General features: G+C 54.3%; 1 protein-coding gene across 1 annotated transcript in view; it reads left to right on the top strand.

The window, feature by feature from the left end:
- Positions 1 to 26629, top strand: part of TNS3 (tensin 3) — a 190561-nt gene that overhangs the window by 80845 nt on the left and 83087 nt on the right. Inside the window, exons 12-16 of the mRNA XM_073240005.1 lie at positions 73 to 133; positions 917 to 992; positions 12348 to 12477; positions 12761 to 12826; positions 13713 to 13817. Coding sequence (XP_073096106.1) covers positions 73 to 133; positions 917 to 992; positions 12348 to 12477; positions 12761 to 12826; positions 13713 to 13817 — 438 coding nt within the window. The remainder of the gene's footprint in view (positions 1 to 72; positions 134 to 916; positions 993 to 12347; positions 12478 to 12760; positions 12827 to 13712; positions 13818 to 26629) is intronic.

Below are 26629 nucleotides of genomic sequence, written 5' to 3'. Positions count from 1 at the left end.
GAAAGCCATCCCAGGGCCCCAGTTCCCGTGGGTCTGTGTGGTTCTTTACAGATGATCCTGCCTGTCTTTCAGCATGCCGGCCCTTTCTGAAGCTCTACCAAGCCATGCAGCCGGTGTACACATCGGGGATCTAGTAAGTGTGGCTGCTTTTGAGAGAGATTTCTGCAGAGCCCAGGAGATGGGCTGAGCTGCCCTGCTCATGGGAAGGGGATGGGGGATAGCAGAGGATGAGCTCCAGGGTCAGAGGCAGGTGCCCCCTCATCCCTTTCAGGAGGTGTCTTGCTGCTGTCACATCAGTTGGCTCCGTGAAGGGGCGTGGATGCTGGAGCCTGGAGGAGACACAGGCCCGCACAGTGGAGGCATGTGACAGCCCATTATGCTCTGCCTTTCTCTCCCCTTTGCATTGTAAGCAAAGGGCAGGCCTGGGCTCAGAGCTTACATGGCTTTTTGGGCTTTTCTCTATGTTTACATAAACATTTTATGAACATTCATGGACAATAAGTAAAGGTAAAAATTGTTCTCACCATGGTGCCACCACTCCAAACGAGCTTTGTCATGTTCCTGGACTTGTGGATGCACACAGGGGCAACACTCTGGCTGCCACACCCTCACTTACTGCGGAGTCTGTGGCTGTCTGCACGCCCGCACCACGGCTGCATGCCCTGCCGTGCACGGGCCTGGGGTGGGATCTTCATGTGGGTCACCGACCCCATGTTGCTGACCCTGGTCTGGCAGCTTTTTGGTACCTTTTTGACTCATTTCCACAGGAGAGAGTCTCAGGGATGGATTCCTGGGCCAAGCGGGATATTTTGTGTAGTTTCTGAGTTTTAAATTGTGGGATTGCTTTTCTCAAAATGCATTCTTTCTACATAATCATGAAATAGCACAATGATCTGCTTTTTTGTTTATCCTGAAGCAACATTGGCTCAGAAAACCAGAGTAGGATCTACATCGCCATAGAGCCGGCACAGCTCCTGAAAGGGGACATTATGGTGAGTTCTCACGGCAGCATTCCTGCTCACCCCCCATCACAGCCCAGAAGGGGGAAAAAAGTTGTCTTAAAGCAATGACACCACCCTCTCCCCTGAAAAAGCCTGTCGGAAGAATGAAAAGCAGCCTTCACCCTAAAGGCAGTTGGCTAATTTTATGTGTAAAGTTTCTTTAATAAAAGGGACAGAACAGATTGTTAGAGCCACTTGAAATGTACTCCATGGAAAGTAAACTTCTAAGCCCACGTCCTTCTGGGTGCCCGTTTCTGACCGTGAATGCCATCTGCATTCTTGCAGATGACAGCGTGGGAAGAATGTAGTGATGGCATCAGCACTACTATTAGGTCAGAGGGGTGATTCTTCCAGAGGGCTTTGATTCTTGGGCCTGCTGGTTCTTGCTGCCACACTCTTGCCTTTTATCTGTTTTGAATATAGAAAGTTTTAAAACCCTACAAATCTGAGATAATTTCAGAGCAACGTGTCTGAGACAGGGAAGCCTGAAGGTGTACTTGGCCGCCTGTGTGGGGAGTTGCTTTCCTGCGCTGTCCGCTGGGCCGGGGAGGCAGCCGGGAGGGATGGAGGAGTTTGAGGGCTGGCTTTGCTTCCTGGTAGTGTACTTGGCTGTGAGGATTCTCTTATTTTCCCTAAAAGTTTGACTTTAAAACCCTTCCTTCATGGTTGGTGAATCCCCACCATGGCCCACCCTGGGCTCCCATGCAGATCGGTCACTGGCTCATGCTGTGCAGACTCCTGGGTGCCACATGCACTTTACAAACATGTTCTTCTATCCATGGCCTCCAGGGAAGGAGCTGGTGACCCATGTCCTAGGTGATAAGCCAAGGTGAGGGTGTTAATGCATTTTAGGCCCATTTGCTCAGCTGGTTTGTCGTGCATTGCCCCCAGGAGGAGGGACCTGGGGACAGGGTTTCCTTCTCTGGTGTTCTGCAGGGCAGTTCTGGCCTGCTTTCTGGGGTTAGAGAAGAGGGCAATGGGTGCCTGCTTCCTGTGCCCCCCAAGTCTCCCAGGATTTTCTGGGTAGCTGGGCAGAGGGCCCAGCAGTTGTTGTAGACCTGTTGTGTACTGGCATGACCAGGACTTCACACGGCTATGGCTTCCATCTGCCCACTGGCTCTGGGCACAGGGTCTAGCTTTCAGCCATAAAAGGAGGCTGAAGAACCCAGAGGGACCAAGAGAGTCTGGTAGCCAAGCTGTTAGGATGGGCATCTGGTTGTCTGGCCCCAGGCCCTCTGACTTGTCTGCCTGGCCTTGCATCTGCACGAGAGAGGGCTTTGAGTTGGAGTAGTCAGGCTGGGTGCTCTCTGTGACCCCAGGAGAGGAGTTATGGCTGAGTGCCCTTGTGATGACCCAGGGGAGGTGGCCAGAAGACTCTAGGAGCCTTGCGTGCCTGTGGACTGGTGGCAGCAGGGGTGGAGGGCCAGCCAGTCCACAGGTGGACGGGAGGCCTCGTCTGCTCTCTGTCCTCCTCCTGCCGCTGTCTCTTCCCTCCTGCCCCTTGCCCTCCTGCCCTCCCTCCCTGCCCCTCTCCTCCTTGCCTCCATCTCTCCTCCGTCTCTCCCCCTTCTGTCTCCTCCCTCCCTCCCGCCTTCCTTCCTTACCATGAATGTATTTACCAACAGTCACGTCTGGAATGTGTGCAGCTTTCCGAGTCTCTGTTGGGTCCCAGCACAGGAAGGAAGGGAGGGACAGAGTGACATCTTTGTCCTGGAGGAGCCTGCTGGTGCAGTGGCCATTTGTGGGAGGGGGACCCACAGGAGGGTTCAGGCGGAAGTGACCTCTGAGTTGGGTGCAGGCCCTGGGGCTGAGGGCACAGCCTTCCTGGGTGGCTGTGGTTGGGACAGCCCTGCAGGGATCATTTGCCCTGAGGTGGAAGCCAGACGTTGTGGGCATGGATGTCTCCAGTTCCTCTTGGGAAATGGGGTGTTACTGTAAAGGCACTCATTACTCCTGAGGGCTGCTCATGGGGACGGGAGCTGCTCATGAGGAGCAGGGTGAAAGGAGGGTGGGTGCTTGGTCTTGGAGGAAGGGGCACACCCTGATGGGATGCACAGGTGGCAGATGGCAGGGCCCAGAGCCGGGGCAGCAGGCAGCTGCAGTGGCCCTGGGACCCCTGTATGGGCTCCAGTCAGGCTTTCAGCTTACAGGCTGGGTGGCCTCAGAGGCCCCTCTGCCTCTCTGAACCTGAAGCTCCCTCCATCAGTGAGGACCACCCACATGGGGTCTGGACGATGAAATGAACTAGGACAGTGGCCTGGGTGAAACCACAGGAATGTGGGCACGGGCCTGCAGTTCCACATGGGGACCCTGCTGACCCTGCCCCACGCGCCCACTCATCCCACATGCTACGCCCCATGCCCCCTGCAGGGGCCGAGCACGGGCTGAGCAAGCACCACCAGGCCCTCCTTCAGCTGGCCTGCTGTCTGAGCCGGGTGTGGGGGGGAGCATTCCAGAGGCTGGTGGGAGGTCATGCTGGCCTTGGAACTGGGAGGCAGGTCCCGGACTGGGGAGGGGCAGATGGGGGCCACGGGTGGGTGCTGAGGCCCGACATGCTGGGGTCTGGCTATGCGAGCTCCATGCAGCAGCGGCTGAGCTGGAAGGCTGGGTTGTCTTCAAATGAAAGGTGGTGCCTCTGGGCACCCTCGGCCTCATGAGCCGTGCCTACCACCACCCGTCCGTGGTTGTCAGGGGTGTTCGTAAGCACCCTGGTCCAGTGGCAGGCAGGGCTCACTCTGGCATCCAGCTCTTCCCTGGGCCTTCTCTGTGACAGCAGGAAGTCTGAAAGGTTGGCTATTTGGCCCTCCTCAGGAAATTTCATTTCCACCACACCCCTGTGATCTGCTAGGTGGTGAGGGCCAACCAGTGAGGACTCAGGGACTACCTGCTGGGTCCCCCTCAGGGATGAGGGCAGGTCTGGGCTGGGGAGGATGCTGAGACAGTCCCATGTCTGGGGCTGACATCCTGAAGCCATGGATGCTGTGTGGCCCCTTTACAGAGCTGAGCTGGGCTTTTGGGCCCTTGACATCCTGTGTGGCCTCATCAAGGGGACTCCATGGTCACAGAGAGAACAGAGTGGGCGGAGTAGTGGCCCAGGAGTGAGAGGTGGTAGGAAGATTGCTGCCACATTTTAGGAAGAGGCATTGGGGGGGGGTGGCTGGGGGTGCTTAGAGGCTGGTCCTGGGTGGTGTTTGTGCTGAAAGCACAGCTGGGAGGGCCAGGCCCCACGCTGCTCTGCTTCTCTCAGGTCCTGGGAGGTGAGAGTTCAGGGAAACAGACGAGGGCCCTGGCGTGGGCAATGGCTGTGTGTGTAGGCTTCCAGAAGATCTCTGCCCTCCAATGGGAGGGCTGATGCTGACCACCGCACCCCTGGCCCTGCGCCCTCCTGGTCCCTGCCATCTGGGGTGTCCTCTCTCCTCTCCTCTTGTCTCTAGTCCCACCCTGAGACCTCACCTTGCTGCCTTCTCGGTGGCTTTCCTTGTCTTTGGTGCAGCCTCTTCCCGGCTGTTGGCTTGGGCGCCTCCTCTCCTGGTGTCCCTCAGCTGTGCCAGCTCCTGCGCAGCCATCTGTACGTCTGCATGCCTGTGCGGTGGGTTCCCATCTTTCCAACCTGGGGCTTCTCTTGGCTCCAGTTGGCCCTCTGCCCTCCTCTCTGGGTCCACGCTGCCTCTTTTCTGTGTCTGCCTGCTGGGGCAGACCGATGTGCCCACCGAGCTGGTTTCCGGGCCCCTCAGCTCTCCTTACACCCCAAATGTGAACATCCTCCGTGTCTCAAATCTCATCAGCCATGGAAGTCTGCACCCAGTCATGCCCAAATCCCAGCTCTGAGACCCACCATTTTCTTTCCAGGGCTGCTGCTGTGTGTCCCCCAGCTGTACTCCACACGATGGAACCCCTGTCTGAATATGGCATTTCCCTGCTGTAGCCCAGTATCCCCTGCAGGAGAGGGAGGGGGCCCAAGTCCCTTCACACTGAGCAGGGAGCCCCTTGGTTTTTGGGTCTCCATCATGTCCTGTGAGGCTGATGATCTGCCACACTCTGACATCCCCTTCCTCTGGGTCACCACCCTGGCAGGCTGGGGGCATTGCTGCCATAACTGGCGCACCTGGTGCTCCCTCCCTTAGACTGTTCCACCATCCATCCAATGGGTGTCTCCCTCTGCTTCCCCAGAGAATGCCAAACTCTTGAGTCAGGGCCGTGAACCTACTGTAGCCTCCCCAGAGCCGGTCAATGTGATTGTCATGTGTGATCTGCCTATAGGAGTGGGCACTGTGTACAGCGCGCCATCACTGTCCCCACCTTACAGTCTAGAGCCTACAGTGGAGGCAGGAATTCCTGTCAGCCTCTGCTGTTTGCACTGTCAGCCTTGTGCAAAGGCAGGAATTCCTGGCCTGCTGGGGCTTCTGGCCCCCTGGTGGGTGGGGACCCTGCCACCATGGGTACCCCAGGCCCGCCTGCCTTAGTGCAGAGGTGGTTCAGCTTGAAGAACTGGTGTCGGGTGAGTTCTGGCATTCAGGTGTCGGGGAGCTGTGGGTTTCTTGGAGTGTGTGTTTCATGCCCCAGAGCCTGAATGTGTGTTTTCATCAGAAATGCTGTCAAGTAGGCTCACCCTGATCTTTGCACAGGACATGCTACCTTGATAACACAGTCCCCCCTTCCTGCACCGCTCTGCATTCCTAACCAGTTTATTTTTAGGATTGTATTATTGTTTGATTTATTCTTCCTGTGTTTACAATTCATTTTTGTATACTCTGCACTTATTTTCTGCAGCATTATCAGATGGGTGGGGAGGACGTGGGTTACAGCTGGCAAGTGGTGTTTTTCCATCACACAGGGTAAATTTTCCTTATGCTGTTCACAGAAATAATGACCAAAGGGGCGTTGCTCCATTATCTCTAAGAAGCCTGGAAGTTGTTTTCACCTCTTATATGGGTTTCCCAGGACTGCAGTAACAAAGTGGCACAGACAGTGATGGCTCCCAGGCCCAGGGCTGGACCTCTGCAGTCTCGGCGCAGCAGGTCAGGTTTTCCTAGGGCCTGTCTCCTGGGCGTGTAGGTGGCGTCTCCTCCTGTGTCCTCATGTGGTCGCCCCTCTGTGTGTCTGTGTCTTGATCTCCTCTTTAAAGGACACCAGTCACACTGGATCAGGACCACCTTATGACCTTATTTACCTTGATCACATCTTTAAAGACCCATCTCCAAATATAGTCCTTTTTGAGGTTCTTGGAGTTAGACTTAACAAATGGATTTTGGGGGACACAGTCCAGCCCATAACTCCTATATGCCTTAAATAAACCTGTTCTGACAAGATTAGTATTGAAATCAGGTACTGCTGGTCACCTGGCACCTTTGACGATGAACTGTCTCCTCATTCACCACAGCATATGTCACGTGCAGCGTGAAAGGGAATCGCATGCAAACCCCACTCCCGAGTGTAGACTCCAGTCCTGGAGTAACTCCAGCATGGAGAGCTCATGTGTTCACAGTCACAGAGGGTTGGGCTAGGGGTAGTGGTGGCTGGGGTATTCCAGCATCAGAGAAGAGGCTCAGGATGCCAACCTGCAGGCTGGGCCACGTGTCACTGATATACCTATGGTCATCTTGGGGGTCCACGTTGTGCAGCAGCTCAAAATCCCCGTGTTTCCGGCCACACCAGAAGCTAGTGTCTAGGATGGGCACAAGGAGACAGATGCTACGGAGGTTCTTTGGTGTGAAAGAGCACCCCAGAGAGCCTCTTCCTCTGGCCTCTGTAGTTTGGCCTTCCTGGGTCTCTGAGACTGGAAAGCAGCAGATCCCCACTCCAGCCTCTCCCCATATCCACGTCAGTCATGGGAGACTCGTAGCATGGCTTTGCCCTGCTGTTCGGGCACCTCTGCGAGTTCAGAGGGTGTGCCTTCAGTGGAGCTGTAGATGGGGATGGGCTACACGGCCTGTCCCTGGGAAGGCTAGGGTACTCGTACATTTTCACTCCTCATCAAGAATTTGGCAATGGTCCTGGCTTGGAAAGAATCCTACGGAGTGAGATGCTTTTACAGGGTTACCGCAGACTGCTGCAGAGGTCTGGGCCAGGCTCTTTGCCTATTGTTGGTGGAGCACGCCTCCACACTCTGGAAGGTGGGAGGTGGCAGCCAGGTCTGATGTCCTTGTTCATCATCCTTCCAGAAGGCATCTTGTGCTTTGATGTTGGTGACTGTCAGCCTTGTGCAGAGAGAGATATGCCTCTTTACTCCGGAGGGACTCCAGCTTGAGACCCATTAGCAAAGGAAGCAGGGGCCAGCATAAGAGCAAGACAGGCTGTCTTGGCTCTGACAGGTTGGGAAGATGTCTTGGGAAGATGGAATCCCGTTGTCATTCCTTGGCTTTGGGGGCTAGTGGGTGACACTGTTCCTGGTGAGGTGACCCCCCACCCCCTGACTTCTGAATGTGGCCCGCCCAGCCTTGCTGGCCTTCCCTCTGCACACTGACCCACCCATTCTTGCCACGTGCTTTCACTGAAGGTCAGATTCTGCAGCCCACCCATTCGTTCAGAAGGGTAGGGCCTGGGTGTTCCGCAAACACTGTCGTCAGGGCAGAGGGCAGAGCTTTCGTGAGCTCAGCCAAGTTGTTATGTAACCTGCTGAGGAATGCACGTGGGCACAGGCCTCCGGGTGCCTGGCCAGGGTCCAGGGCCCCATGAGGCTTGTAAACACTTTGTCGGCTGGCCGGCCCGCCCCATCTTGCTGCCTCAGCTTGTCAAACCCTGTGGCCATTTACTTTTTGTCTTCCTGGTTATGGAGCTTGTGACCTTGCTCTGGTGACCCAACTTCTCAACAAGGAGCCATAACAAAAAGCACGTCATTTACTGTTTCTTGCAGAGGACATGCAGATTCAGGGAAATGAGAACGTCCTTGGCTCCCTCCCTGGACAGGGGCTTTATGCCAATTACCTGCCCACCACTGAACTGTTCTGTGCCTCTGTGTGTGTGTGTCTTCTTCTCTCACTGCACCAACAGTTTTTCCCAATCCCATGGTCTTAGCACATCAGGCTGGTCATTTGCATTCACAGCCAATACTGCTGATTGAGAAGTGAAATGGATTCCAGTTGAGACCTTCTAAAATCACCTCCAGTCCCAGTGAAATCGTGGCCCTACATGGTGTGGGCACTTTGACTAACAGGGGCTAATGGTCAAAGTTTTTAATCCTTTTCATGTGTGGCTGTAGCTCATTCTCTGAGGATACATATTCTGAGGCCATCTGATGGCCACCAGGGCCACCAGCAAAGTGGGTTGAAGTGGTGACACTCTTTTCCTATAGGGGGTGTGTTGAGGGTCTTGCTTCTTTTACTATTTCTGTTAGCCACATGGGAGTTCAGATGATTCAGGGGAAGCTGGATCTGGCAGGAGCTGCTGCTGACAGAGGTTGGCATGGTTGGGGGAGCAGGAATTGAAGACATCTGTGCCTGACCTCTGACCCTTGGGGCCTTGTGTCCTCAAGCCTTGACCCCTTGATCCAAGGTGCTCTTTGTCTTGTTGATGGAGAGTTTAAAGTAAATATACGGCCACAAGACCTAAGGATTAAGCAGTCCTCTTAGCCTATCAGCCATCCTTACACACCAGATTGATCAGTAACTACTTTGACTCGGAATTCTGTTATGTATGAAGGCCCCAGCCATGTGCATTGTGTCCCCTTGGGGAAGACTGGGGCAAAGGCAGGCTTTTAAGCAACTGTGAGAGAACAGTTTGGGCGAAGGTTTCTGAGTTGTTTCATCAGACCCAGGATAGGAGGGCACACAGACCTTCCTCTGAGACCGTTATATTGTTATAGAAAACCGGAAAACCTGGACTGGATCACTGACAGAAGAACCAAGCAGCCCTCAGAGATCTCGGAGGGTGAAGGTTTATTTTATGTCCACAGGCTCAGAGGAGAGTGATCTCCAAAGGTCTGAGCCCCGAGTACAGGAGGGTCATGCCTTTTATACATTTACTACAAAGCTAAGGGGGGAGTCACCATCCAGAAACTGTTGTACTAGGAGCTATTAGGTCACTATAGGTGTGTTCAGGACACTAGTTAGATTTTAATCCATTTCCGTAAAGGTTACCTGGATACCCTATTATAAACTAATGGGCTTCCATGACTATGATTAACAAGCTGTTCCATACCATTGAGCTCTGGTGGAGAGGGGGAATATATGGTTACATTGTTTTAATCTCAAGCACCCAAGCACCTTGTGATTCCTTTATATTCTTGAAGCCTTAACAGAAACTTTGTCTCCTTGGCTTCCTTTGATTCCTACTAATAAACCCAGAGAGGAGGAGGGATTTGAGAACGTTCTGAATATTTCCTCATCAATACATGCAAGGACCCTCTCTCTGGAGGCTACAGCCTAAGTAACGTATGTGTAAATAGAGCACATGCACACTTGTATTAGCATGTAGTGTTGAATTAGTCTTTGTGAGATGATCATGAGATTGACATTGTAACATCCACTGGGCAGTCAGAGAAAGCTGCATTCTGCTCAGCGTCTCTGGTGGGACTGTAAGTTCCTGGTGAGTTGTGAGTAAGCCTGCACACGCATGTGCCTCACCTTGAGCCTGGTGACAGCCCGTGATGCATGGATGTCATCTGATCCAGCCTTACTGTTTCTTATTCTCCCATAGCTCAAACGAGAGGCTGCAACTCTGACTTGTTTCAGATACAGATACTCTAAACTCTGCAGGCAAAGGATTGGTGTTTTGCAGAAACTCACTAACACCAAAGGCACTGAGGACAGCCCTCAGTCACTCTAATCTTGAAGAAATGTGTTCATTATTTTGTATCTTAAAAGGGGACATTTGGGGTGCTCCCATCAAGCAGAATACTGATGGTTCTCTCCTTTAAGTGTAAAGAGCAAGATTCTGCTATCTGGTCACCGATGCTAACAAGGTCTGTTGATGTGCTAACGAGGTCCGTTGATGTGGATAACAAATAATCCCCAGCTGTGCACTTTACCAGAGTTCCCCAAGGCGGAGCTCTGAGCGTGGGCAGCTGGTGGCTGCCAGGACCCCATGCAAGCAGACACCTGAGGCTATCTGTTCAGGAGACTGCCTGTCTCTGTTCTTGAGGTCAGGTGGGCTGGACCGGGAGGTGGTGCCGCCAAATCCATCAGTGGGAAGAGAAGTTCCGCGTGAAACGGGAGGTGTGTGGGGAGGCTTCAGGTCTCAGCTGAGTTCCAGGAAGACCTCCGGGAGTGGGGGTGTTCGCATCAGGTTGGTTTCTTTCTATCCTAAGCCTGGGACAGTCTTAATCCTTCTCAGGGAGTCATCTAGCACTTGGTCCCTTGGCCTGGGGAGGTGCCCACACCTTGGGGCGCCAGGGAGCTGGCAGATGTGGGACAACGATCCTCATGTTTTGTCCTTCCCTGGGCCTGGGGTGTGGCCACCTCTGCCTGCCCTGCCATTATATGGAGGGCTGGGATCGTGTCCTGGGTCCAGGGAGGGAGCTAAGGAGCACCTGGGGGTGGTGGGTGGGGCTGGGGGCTCCAGTGGGTGGGAGCCAGCCACAGGCACTGAGGGTGGGAGAGGAGGCTGTGGCCGAGGGCTTGGTGCTGTCCGAGGCTGCTTGTCTGTCCAGCAACTGCTGTGCCCAGCCCTCCTGGCTGCCTGTGGCCTCCAGGCTGTGATCCGGTGTCAGCTTCCCCAGCCAGGTCCTTGATATTTACAGTTCTGAGAGCCAGGCTGGCAGGAACCTGGGCTTCTTTTCCTTTCTCCACCCTCATCCCCCTTTGACGGAGCCTCCAGGGCCCCAGCCAGCAGGAAGAAGGCAGATAGCGCGGTGGGTCCATCCTCCTGCCCAGGGCAACATGGGGGCCTGTGTGTGGTCAGCCTTGCAGTCTGTGCCAGAGCCTCTGCTGGCATCGGGATGGTTAGTGCACAAGGGTCCCCTGGAGCAGGGAGGATGGTGGCCCGTAAAGGGCAGGAGGCAGAGACCCCAGGTGGAGGTGGAGGGCACTGTGGCTGAGACGCATTTGCTGCTGGACTCTTGCTGGCTGCGTCCATATGTCCCAACTATGGGCCTGAGTCTAGACTCTGCATTTGCCGCAGCTGCCCAGTGTCCCCTGCCTGTGCTTGTCGATCCCAAACCCTCCCCTGATGGCCTGTTTACACTTCCCTCACCCCTGTGTTTGTCAGACTGCTGCCTGGCAGACAGGGGGAGGTAAACCACAGGCCCTGCCCAAAGGGCCACAGAGCCCTCCTGCTGGCTGTGGCCCAGGATTTGTGCTGTTCCTTACATGATCGTGTCTCTGGTTAGGTACAGAGCGTCCACCTGCACTCTCGTTGACCTTGGTGATGCTCCGGTATTTTAAACGCACCTTTCTGCAAGAAACGTCTCTTTTGTGAGCATGGCTATATCAGAAAACCCCCAAATCCCCTGCCCCTCCCCACTGGGCCTGCTTGGTCTGCCTGGCTCTGTCTGTTGAGGGCAGAACCCAGCCTGCTTCTGGCCCCAGCCCCAGGGCCCTGGAAGGGAGCCCCTGCCTGCTGCAGTGGGAATAGGGGTGAGGGGGTTCCACTCCTGCAGGCCTATGGGTCATCCCTGGGCTCCATCATCCACAGGCCCCTGAGGCTGGGCCCCTGTGTGCTCACCCCATGCCCCCTGCCCTGAGGGCTGAGGGGGCTTCCACCCTGCATATTCGCATGTCCCCTGAGGCTGGAGCTGCACCCCGGGGCCCAGTGCACCCTAGCTCTGGGGCTGCAGTGTCGCCTGGGTTCAGGCCACTTCAGGTGATTCTGGTCTCAGCTGACCACCCGGACACCTGGACGACCCAGCAGAGGAATTTAAATCTTATGCTACCCCAAACTCTGGTCTCTGCTTCCTCTACCCCCTTTCTTTGTCTCTCTGCCTCTCCTTTCCTCTGTCTCTCCCATCTCTCTGTCTCCCTTCCCCTATCTCTCTGACTCTGTCTCTGTCTCCCCCCTGTGTCTCTCCCTCTCCCTCTCCTTCTCTCCTGTCTTCCCCTTTGTCTCTCTCAATCACAGCCTGTAATAACCATTTAGTGTATCACAAGCAGTGACAGCCAGCTGCTGTTGCTGTGAGCACAGAGGGCGTTCAGGTGAAACACAGAGTTCAGGTGAAAGAAAAACTTCCTCACGATTGGTTGTTAAGGTTCGGGGGGAAAGGGCCATGGGATGCCATTCTGCAGATGTCCTCCAAAGCAGAACACGTCATTGCCCATCTGAAGGGCCAGGACTGTGTGTCTGGACTCCAAGGGGCCAGCAGGAACAGTACGTGGCCTGTGTGCAGCCTGCCACTGCTGTTGGGGTCCCCTGGGTGTTGGGGTCCAGTGTCCTACAGAGTGACCCCTGCAGCCGGCGGTTTTCCCCCCCATCCAGGTGAAGTGCTACCACAAGAAGTACCGGTCGGCCACCCGCGATGTCATTTTTCGCCTGCAGTTTCACACAGGCGCTGTTCAGGGCTATGGGCTCGTGTTTGGGAAGGAGGATTTGGACAACGCCAGCAAAGGTGAGGTGCCGCCTGCAGGGATGGGGGAGAGGGGGGCACAGTGGAACTTGCTGTTTGTTTTCTTCACTCTCCTCCTGAACCCTCCCATAAATTGATCTCCTGACAAAGTTCTTACCAGTCTCAGGGGAGATGGACAGCTTACCTGGCAAAGGAAACTTCTGGGGATGCCAGGGGGTGGGGGGGCTGTGACTTTCTGCCATGGGGGCTGCGGGAATAGGACAAAAGTCATCCTGATTTTTTAGCTCAGCTTTCCAGATTTGTTGAAATACAATTTCTTTTGCAGATGACCGTTTCCCTGATAATGGGAAGATTGAGTTAGTGTTCTCAGCCACCCCCGAGAAGATTCAAGGTGGGTAAAGTGCAAAATAGGGAGCAGAATGTGTTTCATGTTCAGCGATGGCACATTGGGGTCACTGTACCAACTCCCACCTTTGCGAACATTAGGAAATCTTCACAATAAAACATTTATTTAAGTAGTCAGATACCAGACAGTGTGTATGTTGGGGGGTTGGAGACAAAGGGGCCCAGATAGGTCAGTGAGACCACAGAGAAGACCCCATGGAAGGGCCCAGAACCACTGGGGCCATGGCTGAGTCCCTGAAGCCTTGTTTCTCCTGCCCTGGGAAGATTTGGCTGGTTGATTACCTCCCCCTTCAACAAACAACCAAATGTTTTACAAGATGAGAGGTACAGTAGCCTGCAAATACTTTGATTCTCTTTCTAAAAATGCCTTGATAGAGAAATCACCCCTTATCATCAAGGCAAATGGTTCATTCCATCACTGAGAGCCATGCACTTGACATTTCAATTTATGTTTTAATCATGATACTTCTGAGCTGGGTGCCACCATTTAGGCTGGAGAGGTTAATGCAAGGCTGGTGGGCCAGGAACCCCTTGGCCTCTCAGGACCACTGGAAGAGGGAGTGTGGGTCTGGAGCCCAGAGCCTGGCCCAAACTGGCCTGTGCGTCCATCTTCCCTCAGGTCCACCTGTGCAAGCACACTGGGCTTGGAGGACCCATGTCTGCCTTGCCTTGCCACCCAGCTATCTCACTGCTGTTTGCTTCGTTCAGAAGAGGGCACGCTGGCTGCTGTCAGTGCCAGACTTGGGGCAGAGCTGCTCCATGGGCATGGCTTCCGGGGCACTAACAGCTGCCCCTTGCCTCATCACGGGGGGACACTGGAGCTGCTGGCTCGGCCAGGACTAATGCCTGTGCACCCCCACCCACCCACACAGGTTGTGAACATTTGTGCAACAACCATGGGGTGATCGTAGACTTCAATACGGCTGACCCGCTGATCCGCTGGGACTCGTATGAGAACCTGAGTGCCGATGGGGAAGGTGTGTCTCATGACTTTATCAGTTACTGGAGAGAAGGGCCTGGAGGGGGTGGCTGCTCACGTTTTAGATTGGAAATGTTGTTAGAGTCTGCTCAGAGGCTGGGGATACTGGGGTTTCTGAGATCCGGAGCTCATACCTTTGTGGGTGTGAGGGCCTTGATGAGAACCAGATGCAGTGACTTGGGATCCAGCTTTGGACAAAGCTCAGACAGGTGGTGGGTGGCCAGTGCATCGGACTTTCAGGGCTTCCTTAATGGGAGTCATGTCTGCTCCTTGTCAGGGACCGTTTTCCACCTCCTTCCCTCCCTCCCTTACTGATTGTTTACAGGGAAGGCCAAGCATGTGATCATGGGTGACCTTCCTGCTATTCTGCAGCCCCCAGCCCCTGGGGAGTAGATATTCTGTCTTTGTTTCTGTTGGCTTGTGGCTCCAGTGTACTGATTCTGTGGCTGCCTCATTTTGATCTCTGCTTTTGTGAGTCCATATCACCCAGACCTATTCTCTGTTCACCCACGGAATAGGTCATTTGGGTCACAGCCATGTTGTGAAGGAGGAAAGGGTGGGGGTGGGGGTGTTTGCTGAAAGAAGCTGGTGGAGGCTGATTTCAAAGAGGGGCTTGGCTTCCCCCAGGCTTCCAAGATGCTGATCTTCAGTCATTTTCAGCCATCCATGGAGAATCAGACCCGATTTGGGAGAGAAGATCAATATACTCTTGGTCAGATTAGTACCACCCAGATGTAAGATAACTAAAAGTAGTAAAACCACAGTGCCTGTCTGTGGGCCACTGAATTTGCAGACTCCCGGAAGGGGACGTCTGTGGCTAGCACCAGAGTCACTGTTATTGTGTTCCAGGGGGCACGTTACTCCCGTACTTGTCTGCCTGGGTTGTCTGGGTATCAGGCTCTCCTGGTCTCATGTCATTTCTGGGGGATGCTGAATGCCTGCTAACGAGCTGAATTGCTAGTGTTGGTATGCTCTGGCCTCGTCTCTAAGGTCCACGGAAGCCTCGCAGCAGCAGCAGCCCCATTGTTACCATTGCTTTTCCCTGAAACCGCGGACTCCAGGGACTGGACTTGGGTTGGGTGGGGCAGCCCCACAGTGTCAAGTGACAGGGACAAGGCAGGGAGAGCTGTCTGTGATGGCCATGTGGGCCCGCCCAGCATCTGTCAGCCCGCAGTCTGGTGCCCTGCCAGGCTGAGCACACGGGGATGCCTTGAGCAGGCAGCCAGTCCTGAGGTGCTCTCATTCAAGGGGGTGAGGGCCAGAGCATGGTGACAGGCTTCTCTGTGGAAGCAGCCAGTGAGGGAGGGCAGCTTATGGCATCCTGGCAAGATGCCAGGCTGGGCAGTTGGAGGGTGCAGCCCGATGTGGCACAGGCATCCCCATCATTCGTGGGTTACGATGTCCCATAAAGTCTCTCTGATGCTGAGTTAATGAACGCTGACCTTGGCTCTCGGGATTCATTGAACTCATACCAACAGCACTAGCACTCATGTCTGAGTAAGGCTTCTCAAAGACGCGTTTTCTCTGGGAGGCACGTCATGGCCTTCTTGCACGCAGAAACACTGGACTGCATTCGGGGCGATTTGAAACAGCTAAAATGCCAACAGGAAGCATATGATGGAAAAAACAGTCTGGAGATGGATGCGTGTTTATAGTGTGAGAGCTGAAACAGAAAGCCTCTGCAACCTCAGAAACCCTGAACCTTGCATGTCAGGCGGCTCCCAATTTTGGCTGCTTGCCTGTGTCAGCGAATGACCATGGAAATGCCAGGTGTACTGATTTGGGGGTTACAAATAAATAAATCTTAGTAAGTGGGTGAATTTGCAGATGTAGAATTTAGAATGGTGGGAATCGGTGTAGTTCCTGCTTCTGTTTTTTTAAAAATCATCTCCTTTCTTTTGTGTCTTCCATGGCTCAGCCCTTTGGGTGCAGGGCCCAGGGCTGGTCCATACAGGGAGGTTTGGTTCCTGCCTCTCCCCTTGTGCTGTGTGGCCTTGGGCAAATCACTTGTCCTCTCTATGCCCTTTTCTCCCCTGCATAGTGGGCATAGTCGTAGTGCCAGAGCTGCTGGGCAGATGCCATAACATGGTGAACGCAAAGGATTGAGCTGTCCTCCAGGTAGCAGGGTCCCATAAATGGTGTTGTCACTTCCTTGGAAGCCCTGGCGCTTGGTGAGGACCTGGCCTGATGGGGTTGGTGAAGGTATGCAGAACCCCAAAATGTCTGTGGGAGAAGCATGTGTCTGCTGTCTTGCCCGGTACCGTTGGGTGGCCAGAGCAGCAGGTTAAACCAAGTGGTGCTGGAGGAAGGGCCAGCCACCTTACTCTGGACACTGGTGACTTTTCTGTTCCACCCAGAAAACTTTTCTGTTCCTGCCTGTCTCACTTCCATGCTGACACTGCTCAGAGGTGCATGGTCACACTCCATCACCGAATGTTCCTGGTGTGGCCCGGGGTATTTCCCTGGCAGGATCATGTCAGCTGTAGCAGCTGAGGAGATGCCCCCAGCACCACACAGGCCCCTGAGTTTGGAATGTCCCAGGGGCAGTGGGCTGGGCAGTCCCCTCCTTTGACTCTCCTCTGAAGGACAAAGGCCGACGGGAGTACCAGCCCCAGCCTGTTCCCCTGCGCCTGAGCTGTGCCGGCAGGCCTGCCCTTCCTCCCTCCTGCTCCTCCTTCCTCGTGCTCCTCTGAACCAGTCTTATTTTTTCTTGGTAGGCTGGCCTGCCTCCCTTTTCTTAACGCTCACCCACGCGGGACTTTCCCTAGCACTCTGCAGGGGCTGTGGTGCTTGCCCTGAGGATCCCCGGCTGCCGAGCCCTGGGGCTGCTTCTCCTGTGGGACATGTCTGCTGCGTCCCCTCCATGGGAAGTTTTCTGCTCCCTCCTGAGTCATGTTCTCTTGTGAACCTCCATTTCCCCACCCGTACAATGGCATGTTTTAATTAGGTCATCCTAGAGATAACCTCTGATCTGTGAGTTCCTTTTTATGATCATACGTACTATTTCTCTTTGCCATGCATCTCACAATTCCTTAGGACCTGCTGTGTTTCCGGTGCTGTGATGAGCTGGGGTGGAGAAAAATAAGCAGCATATCTAAAGGGGAGAATATATACATGTCTGTGTATGTATGTGTTTGTGTACATGCATGTATATGTGTTCGTGTATGTGTAGGTATGTATGTGTGCATGTGCATATATTTATATGCATCCATATGTGTAAATGCATGCATGGGTATATGTTTCTGTGTATGTGTGTATATGTGTGCATACATGTGTATATACATGCATATGTATTGTATGTGTGTGTATGTCCATCCATCCACCTACCTTCCTCCCTGCTCAGCAGTCACTGTAAGACATGCCATGTGCCATACTAGAGTGTGTGCTGGGAATTAGGGGAGGTTGGACGAGAAGCAGCCTCTCAGCCTGCCCTCTCCAGGGAGAGTCACAGAGAAGGCTGCTCTAAGCAGGGGATGGAGAAGGTGCATGTTGTCCTGCCGCTGAAGGAGGACAGAGGGCGAGGTTTGCATCACTTGGAACACCTGTTGCAAGGAGCCTGCTCTTGGCTGGTTGAAGCAGGGACCCCATAGCCACCTGGCTGGAGGATGCAGGAAGGGGACATGGGGACGCCCTGGCAGGCTTCAGTGTCTGGCAGGGAGGGGCAGTGAAGAGGTGACTGGAGATCCCAGCCAGCGCTGATAGGGCTCTGTTGTGCCTCTGGATGCCCAGTGGGTAGCTTCTTATTTAGGAGGTGGGTGAAGAATACCCCATGCCAGACTGAACCCGAGGGTGGCGGGCAGGGAGGCTTCCAGCAGGCCCTCCTTGGGCTTGGACTCTTGTCATACCCCCACCTCCCTTTCCTCAGCTCCTGGCCTTGGCCTGTGAGTGAGTGTCTGGCCACAGGCAAAATTCTTGCCCATCTAAGGTATGTAGATGAGGCCCCTGTGCACCTAGCTTTGGGCTCTGCTAGTCAACAGCCCACAATTTAGATTCAGCCTCCCAGGCAACCTACCACAGTACAGAGCTGTGGCAGGTGGCCTGAGGGATGCAGATTCCTTGGCCCCTTGCAGTAAGATCCTCCTTGTCACCCTGAGGCACAGGACGCCCTGCTGTGGCTGTGCTCCTGACAGGCTGGCTGTGGGTGAGGACAAATCTGGTCCAGAAGTATCTGGCCACGGGTGCACTGAGTTGGGAACTGGGTTCACAGTTGGAAACTGTGTCCCAAGACGTGAAGGCTGAAGCGCCAGATCAGGTGGCAACATTCAGGTGTCGTTGTTTTGATAATGGATTTGAATGCGTTTCTCCCCAGAAATCACTGGGGTCTACGGTTTTGAAAAGAAAGCCAGCTTTGGCATCTTGGCAGAAGGGCCCCTCCCCTCCTGGCTCTGCTCAGTCAAGGCCAGCTGTTTGCGACAGGATGGGAGGCTGCCCGCCGGGCTTGGAGAGCCGATGTGAGCTCATCAGCGTCTGGCTTCTTGGGTAACTGCTCAGGGTTTCCACTCTGTCCCCAGAGAGGAAAATGCCCATGGTCCCCACCCCAGCCTGGCATGCTTGGCAGTTCATCAACAAGCTGCCATGGTGGCACCACTCTGGGCCCAGGGTTCCTTCCTGCCATGTCTAATTCAAGCCCTGGGCCCTAGCCCCGAAACACAACTTTCAGGAGTGGCCTGTGACCCAGAGACAGGGTGCTCTGGAATGTCACTTGATAAGGGATCGCAGGCGTCACGGGAAGGAGGCGACAGCTTTCTCATCTGAAGTGCAGTAGTCACACCCTCTACGCTGGATGTGAACTTTTAAACAGATCAGATCTGTCAGGAGCCCTGCGGTGTCTGACAAATCACTCCAGGATTGCTGTCCTAGACAGGTCAGTGAATTAGCCCCTGTAACTCCCCAGAGATGGTTTGCTACACAGCCAGTAGCCTTTCCCAGACACAGTGGGAGCCCTGAGTAGGCGTGGTTTGACCTGGGTCCTTAGCCACTCAGGACCTCTGGGCTGTGAGACCCACTCTGGGTGTGACGTGTCCCGTGCACCATCAGGGCCTGAATGGCAGTGGTGTGCTGGGGCAGCTGCAGGTCTGGCATCTTCCTAGGCACCAGCCCAGCACACGTGTGCTCTCCTGCACCTTCCCCGTGCTGTTCGTGAGGGTGTCGGCACACCTTACTCTCTGGTGGCTGCTCCAGCTTGGCAGCATGCCCAGTTGTTGTTGCTGCCCATGCCCATGTCCTGTCCCCGAGCGTGCATGTTTGTACTCTGTCACTGGCACCCTGCCTTGGGGCCAGCAGGTCAGGGTTGACTACTGGGCTCTTCCCGAGAAGAACCTGGTAGTGGCCCAGCCCTTGGTCTCCCTGGGACCCAATCACAGCCTGTGTGGTGAAAGCGAGCCGCAGGGAGCCTCCAGCTAGCCCTCCGCCCTCTGAGCATGGATGTTCGTGGAGGCTGTGTGTGTTGAGCTCAGATCCAACCTGGTGAGCTTCTCTCTGTCCTTCATGGGTAGAACCTTTCTCTCTACTGCCAGTAACTAGCAGGATTGCAGCCTTCTGTCTTGCTCCCTGGAGAGTCTGTGTGTTTCTGCCAAGTTAAGGCTTAGACGTGTTGGCCATGTCACCAACATGGGAAAGAGCACTGACTTTAAGTATTTGGTAAAGGGACCAGAAGCCAGAGAGAGAAGTGTTCTAAATGCACCGGTCCTGCATGCCCTCTGACGCCTCCTCACCCCACCTTCACCTCTGGCCTGACCTGTGCACTGCCATACTGCATTCCCTGTCTCCAGGCTGCTCAGATGTCTTTCAGTCATGTGGAGGTGACTGTGTCACACACTCCCTTCTTTGGGAAGTGTGCAGAGAGGAGAGGACCCCAGGCTCCTTGGAGGGGAAGGTCCCTGGCAGATCAAGGGAGAAGGGCCTTGGTGAGAGGGGCAGCTGGGAACATCCCATGGGCCTGGGTCTCTGCAGGGACAGGCATTGGGTGCCCCTCTGCTCCCTGTGGCATCTCCTCGGCAATGTGTTGAGCTCTAGGGTCCCAAGCCGGTGCCTGGGAGTGGCCTCATGCCTTCCCGGCCATTCCTCCTGCACCCACCACCCCTGCTCCATCTTTTATGGTTTTCATATTGGGATTCTGCCTAAACACTTATGTGAAGACCAGGTTCTGTCATGTGGCACTGCCTGGGTGGTTGCAATGGGACTACAGCTAAAATTGTGTTTTAAGTTTTGCGGAACAAGACGCGGTGCTGGGTGTGCATGGCTGTGTGTAATTAGTCTTTCATTCTGTCTGCAGGGCCAAGGACAGAGGGAATGGCTGTTGTTTCTTCTGTTAGTGTTCTATAAATTGTCACTAGGGCGTGGCCCACAGGTCAACCCAGTGAGCCTGTGACGTGAGTGGCTTCACCTCGGTGGCAGCATGGGGTGCAGAAGGCATGTTTTGTAAGGCTTCCAGCCATTATCTGGAATTGGGGTCATTATAGTGGCAGTGTGTGTGTTACGTAAAAAAGTGAGCCTTGAGCGGTCCTCATATTGCTCAGGGCGTCGTGTGAGCAGACAGCTTTGACCAGACCCACGTCCACAGCGCATCCCTCTCCCCTGAGAGCAGAGCAGAAGCCCAGCCGTGCTGTGAGTCTGCTGCCTCAGGGCAGCACTGCTCCTAGAGCAGTCATCACCTTGCTATTTTGAGTCGGGGATGCCTGGCGTATGGTGACAGGGTGACAAGAATGGGCAGTAAAGTCTGAGAGGGCCCGATGTCAGGGCCGCCCGTCTTTAGCAGCCGGCTCTCTTCCAGCTGGTCCGGCTGTGGTTGGCGACCTGCATCTGCTCGCCAGGCCCCACACGAGTGGGCGGCTGTGCCAGGAGGTTTCCTTCCCCATAGCACGAGGCAGAGACGCATTTTGTGTTGCTTTGTTTTTGAGCAGTGGCCTGTCTGCAAGCCCAATATACCTGTGACGTTGTGGTCTTTGGGACTTATTTGCAGAAAATGGAAATAATCTAGAATTCATGATGATGATTTTCTATGGAAAATGATACTATGGACATTCAGTAGTGTATTGTTTTTGTCAGTGTTTGAATGTGATTAATTTGTTACCTAGAATCCATCCTCACTGTAGTTAGGCCAACGTTTAGAGCCCTTGGGCTATTTGGTGTTGATCTGGGGAGTTCCCCGAGATTTCAGTAGTAATGCCTAGCCCTTTGTGGGGGCCAGTGGGGAGCCACCCGGGCCTTTCTGGGGGCATGGTCTCTTTTGTCCTGGATCCTGAATACAAGGGTCCACAGAACATTCTGTGGGCCTCCTGTCCCACTTTACCAGCTGCTTCTGGAGATATTCAGGAATGCACCACCTCCTTTCATTAGACGTGTAACCCATGGATGAGATTACAACTCTTCAGGACCAAAAGGCTTGGGGCCTTTCCAAACCCTGAGCCACAGAACTCCCTTTTGGCCAAAAATCAGTGAAGCCTCCTCACAAGACCACCCTGTTTCAGCCTGCCAGCCTGGATGGGCTCTGTGTGATCAAAACCCTCTCATGGGGGCATGTGGAGAATGACAGCATCCTGAGCGTGCCTTCTCTGTGGCCATCAGCAACGGAAACGCCAAGCTTCAGAGGCCAAATGGGTGCCAGTTGCCTGTGCCCACAGAGGCATGCCGCAGCTCATTGGTAAAGCTGTCATCATGAGGAAAGCCCACCCGGAGCCACACGCACAGAAGAATGAGCCTAACGAAGGGAAATGCTCCTTTTGTGCACATAACAGTTGTGCAGTTTCTTTCTCATAGAAACGGAGGAAGGAGCCCCTTGGTGAGGGCACAGTGTTCTGTGCCTTCCTCATTACTGGCCTCTTAGTGGTAGGTTTTCTGCAGTTGTCAGCTTTGTGATGCAAAAGTCTGCTTTCAAGATTTTTATGCAGGAGAAGGTTGGACCCTCATCACACCTCTGACTTGGCGAGACCCAACGCACCAGGGAGAGGCAGGAGTTCATCTCAGTCCTCAAAGCAGATGGTTCCAACTGCCCATTCTTATCTCTGAGTTCTTTTAAGAAAAGGTATTATGTGATCAATTAGTCATGCCCTTTGTTACAGCGGACAGTGTTATTTGCACAGTGAGAACAATGATGCCCATTCCTTGGTAGGAAGGTGAGTGAGTCAGCACCCTTGCCAACACCTAACTGAACAGATTTTTTGCACAAGGAGCATGTCATGACCCTAATGAAAGGGACCCCTTCCCCCAGCGTGAGCTGACTTATGACCCTAATGAAAGGGACCTCTTCCCCCAGCGTGAGCTGACTTTTATCTGGAGTCCTATGTGCTACCCTGTGCCAGGTGATTTATTGAAGAAAAGTGCTGCGCTGACAGCCCAGTTGTGTCCTGTCTCAGGCTGATTGAAGGGTGACACTTGCAAGTGTTTTGATCATGCACTGTGAACCTGAAGACATCAGAAGGGGCTATGCGCATTTGCTCTGGCAAGTTCTGTTCATTTAGACTAAAAGCATGCGGCCACGCTGTGAGCTGTGCACAGCAAGGCAGGGGGTGAATAACTGGCCTGATCACAGCCCATCTCAGCTGCATCTGATGGGGCTGCTGGGCAGAACACGGGGTGTGTGGTGTGGACGGGAACTGCACCAGAAAGCCATGTGCAATTAACACAAGGCAAGCCTGGCCACATTGAGGAGATGAAGGTGTCCGGCAGAGATTTCCTGGCTGATACTTGGAAGAATGCAAACCACACTTTGTAAACCAAAGCAGGTTGGTGCTGGCTCGATGCCAGCCTGGAGGCTGGGTGGAGGGCATGGAGGTCTGCTGTGGCTCTGGAGAAGAAGCCTTTTCTCCGCCTCCTCAGCCTCCAGTTCAAATTTCACTCAACCCGATTGCATGAAGCCCCACCCTCATGTTTACACTGCACTAACCGATTTGGCAGAAACCAAGTTCCCCGCCTGCCAGCAGGATCGTCCACCCTGCTCCTTGGCCGCCGCCTCCCCTGGAGCAGGCGTGCCTGCCTGGGATGTTGCTCCTGGGTGGGTGAAGTATTCTTATGGAGAGTGAGTCTGGGACTTACAGCTGAGCAGGCTGCCCGGGCCCTGCAGCAGGAAGGTAAGCTGGGGGTGTGCCCGTGTGTGCGTGTGGCTTCTGCAGGGCTCTAGATACCTGCCGTGGAGCCAATTTCTGCTCCGGGGCTTGCAAACCAGACAGAACTGCCAAGGGCACCAGATGGAGCCAATTGGAGAAGAATAGCAGTCACCCTGGCAGGTGGGACTGTCCCCCGGCCTCGGGGACCCAACTGGTTTGCAGGTTGGCAGAGTGTGATGAGCCTCTCCCTGGGTGAGGAAGGAGGGTTGGGCCTCTTCTGTCTTCCTGGCTGGCTGGTCTCTGCTATGTTCCCAGTTAGGAGTTCCTGAAAGTGGCCCAGCTGCAGTCAGGGTCAGGGGTGCTGTGGCAAGTGCCCCGGGGTGCTGGTGAGGAGGGTGCTGACCATGGGCTTGGCCCTGGCCTGTGTCCTGTTTGTGTGGGCTGTCTGGGTCATCATCACCATGTTGCAAGCCTCACCCAGGGCTGGACAGCGGCCCCTGGGGTGCTGGCCGCTCTGAGTGAGGGCTGGGCCTGTGGTGGGCGTGTCCCTTCTCCACACAGCTCCCTGCAAAGCCTGCCTGGTACCAGTGGCCCCCTCCTGCTCCGGGTTTGTTTTCTTCCTTACTCCCTGTTTCTCCAGGAATTTAGAGCCTGTGTTCTTTTGAGAAATCATTTGCCCAGGGCTCAGCTTGGTCTCAAGGGAGCAATTTTCAACCACTACTCTTGGCAGGCAAGGGGCCCTGTGCTGCTGGCTTTCTGCTGTGGGCGCTACCACACCTTGGGGTACAGAGGGGGGTGTGAGTTGGGGGCTCCTGCAGGGTTCACTGTCAAGGTGGGAAGGCATTTTTACCAGGAGAAGCCATGTGTCTTGATGGAGCGGCATCTGGGGCTCGGCCTGAGGAGAGAAGCAGAATTCACCTCATCCCGGGGCGTGACCACACCTTCCTGTCTGTGTGGTGCCTGGCAGTTTACTACCTCCTTTTGCTTTCTGTTAAAAAAAATGATAAGTTAGAGGAAGAGGGCACATTTCATTCAATCCCATGATATCACAGCCACCCAGCTCTGCAGAGGGAAAATAACATCCTCTGAGGCCCAGGTGTGTCATCATTGCTTAGTGCCCAGTTTTCTCTGAAACGGGAGGTAATTCAATGCAAAGGCAGCATGATTTTAGGTAGATTTTTAGGCAGATAAATTAATGTTTATTCAGTTAAATTTATTAAATTATTGATAAATAAATAATAAAATAAATTTATTAATTAAAAATTGCAATAAAGTAAAAGCACACTTCGTGAGCTTCTATTATAAATGTCCAGAGGAAAGAGGACAAGGTCTCTGCATGAGTGACTTGGGGATATGGTGGGACCTCCCTGAGGATGCCTACTGCCGGGTGGCATTCTCCCAATTGGGAGCGTGGGTCCTTCAGAGCCTGGAGCCCCAGTGTAGCCTGAGGGAGGAGGTGCCCTTGGGCACCAACACCTGCAGCTCCCTGCTGGTTGCACCCTCTTGTCCCAGCCCCTGCTCTGGGAGTTCCTTGCCCGAGATGGACCTGTCCATACCCCAGAGATGGAGCCCGAGCACTGGGATGCCCACCCGCTACCAGATATATTGTTGTGCCAGGCTGTTTCCCAGAAAACAGTGTTCCTCTTAAAACAGAATGCTGGGAGTCTGTCACTGGTTCTGTGGGGCAGTCAGAGCCGATGGGCAAGTCCTAGAGAAGAGGTGCCAAACGCTTGGGCCAGGGGTCCCAGGGCCACAGGGGTAGGACCCCATGGTTGTGCTGGAAGGTCTGCCAGGGTGAAGTATGAGGTCAGTAGGCTCACTCACTGGACCCTGTTACTGTCCCAGGTGTCCCAGGGGACACAGACCTGGTGCTACTGAGGTCCAGAACCATGGCTAGGACCGTAAGGGCATGTGGGGACATGGCATGTGCACTGGTCTGGCTGAAATGCCACTGGAATCCTGGGGCAGCTCTCATCCAACACCCTGGCCAGGTCACCTGTCCACAGATAAGAAAGTGCGACTCAGAGAGGGTGAGTGACTCACCTAACATCACACAGCCAAGGTCAGGGTTCAAGCCCAGATGGATTATACCAGAGAGTCTGGAAGGGAGCAAATGTGCTTATAAAATCATTACAGAGGGACCCCAAGGACAGCTATTCCAAGAAGAGAGTTCCCCCATCCCATGAAGTCTAGGAAGATGAAGAAAGTCCTGAAAGGGAAGGAGAAGGAGGGAGAGGAGGAGAAGAAGAAGGGGAGGGATGGGAGGGGAGCAGGGAGAGGAAGAGAGGAGGGAAGGCGCAGGGGAGAGGGAAGGGCCACCTTGTGGCCCAGCACCCAGGCTCACTTCCCTGTCACCGTCCTGCTGGTTTTAATTGAGGTGCCAATCACATACAGTAACATTCTCTCGGTTCAGTGTGCAGCTCTAGGAGTTTGACTTTCTGTCCTGAAACTCCCACCACACCAAGATACATACTGTTGCTCCAAAGTGTCACTGGGTGGCCCTCTAGCCTGAGTCCTGACCGGGTCTGTCCCCTGAGCTGGGAGTGGGGCCGGCTGCTTTCCTAGGGGCTCTGAGATCCTGCAGGGAATGGCTGCCTTTGTCTTTCCTTCTTCCCAGACACCTTTCCCAGGAAGGGTACTCTGTGGCAAGTGTGATCAGGACATTTTGATGTGGTGAAGTGGTTTAGCTGGGTGGCCAAGTGAGTCACTAGGAGGGTGAGCCAGAGACGGTCCAGGTGAGCTGGAGAGGGTCTACGCAGGCTGCCGCGGGAGGCAGAGAAGACCCCAGTGTCACAGGAAATGGCCCACCCCAGGCTCAGGTGTGCAGGGAATCAGCCCTTCGTGGGGGCTCACGGGGGTGGACACAAACTGCCACCCTCAACCCCCCAGCTGCAAGATACAGGACTCTGTCCTGGACAGCAGGACAGCAGACCAAGTCGGGAGTCTGGGAGGAGAGTGACAGACTGTGAACGCTCCGGGGGAGTGGGTGTGCGCTTGTATGTGGGCTGCTGTAGAGAACATGCAGGCAAATTCCTTTCCAAAATTAAATTGTTAATCTCTCATAAAAGTGGTTGGTCAGGTTTAGAATTCCAGTGTTTTAAAGGAACAGCGTGGACTTGGGAGTGGGGCTGAGGTAGGTTTGGGTTCCACACTCTCCATTCAGCAGGCCTCTTTTATCCTAAATACTAGCACAGCCTCTGTAAGCCTGTTTTCTCAGCCACAGAATGGGCTTTCCAGCTCTGGCTTCCCAGAATTACTGGGGCAATCATGGGACAGGACACACTTAAACAGAGCCTTTGTCTTTGAAACACCAGCAGTGTGGGTTGGGGAGGGGGTGGGGGGCTCCCAGCATTTCCTTTCTTCCTCTGAGCAGTTTCTGGCCTCCTGGCTCTGAGGATGCGGGCTTTGAGAGCAGTTACAACCGGACGCACTCCAGTGTCGTGCGCTTCTCTCTGCCCAGCTGACTGCCCGTGCCTGGGAGGGGGGCCTGCTGCCCAGCGCTGTCCCCTCTTGTTCCTCTACGTGTTGCCTAGCTCCTCCCCACACCCAGCAGGGACTCCGCTGAGCACTCCTGTCCAACCTCCATTAGCAAGTGCCTCCTAAAGTCAGGAGAGCCACCCGGGTGAGGAGCTTTTTGGTTTCCTCCAGTGAAGACCTGCAGGGAGGATTATGTTGGCAACTTTTGAAATGAAAAGTTGCCTTTTAAGCAAACCCGTCATGAAAGTAGAACCTAAGATTCATAAAGTCAGCACAAAGAAGAAAAGAT

The sequence above is a fragment of the Manis javanica genome, chromosome 6 (genome assembly GCF_040802235.1).
Source record: "Manis javanica isolate MJ-LG chromosome 6, MJ_LKY, whole genome shotgun sequence".
Taxonomy (NCBI): domain Eukaryota; kingdom Metazoa; phylum Chordata; class Mammalia; order Pholidota; family Manidae; genus Manis; species Manis javanica.
This window is presented reverse-complemented; position numbering and strand designations above follow the sequence as displayed.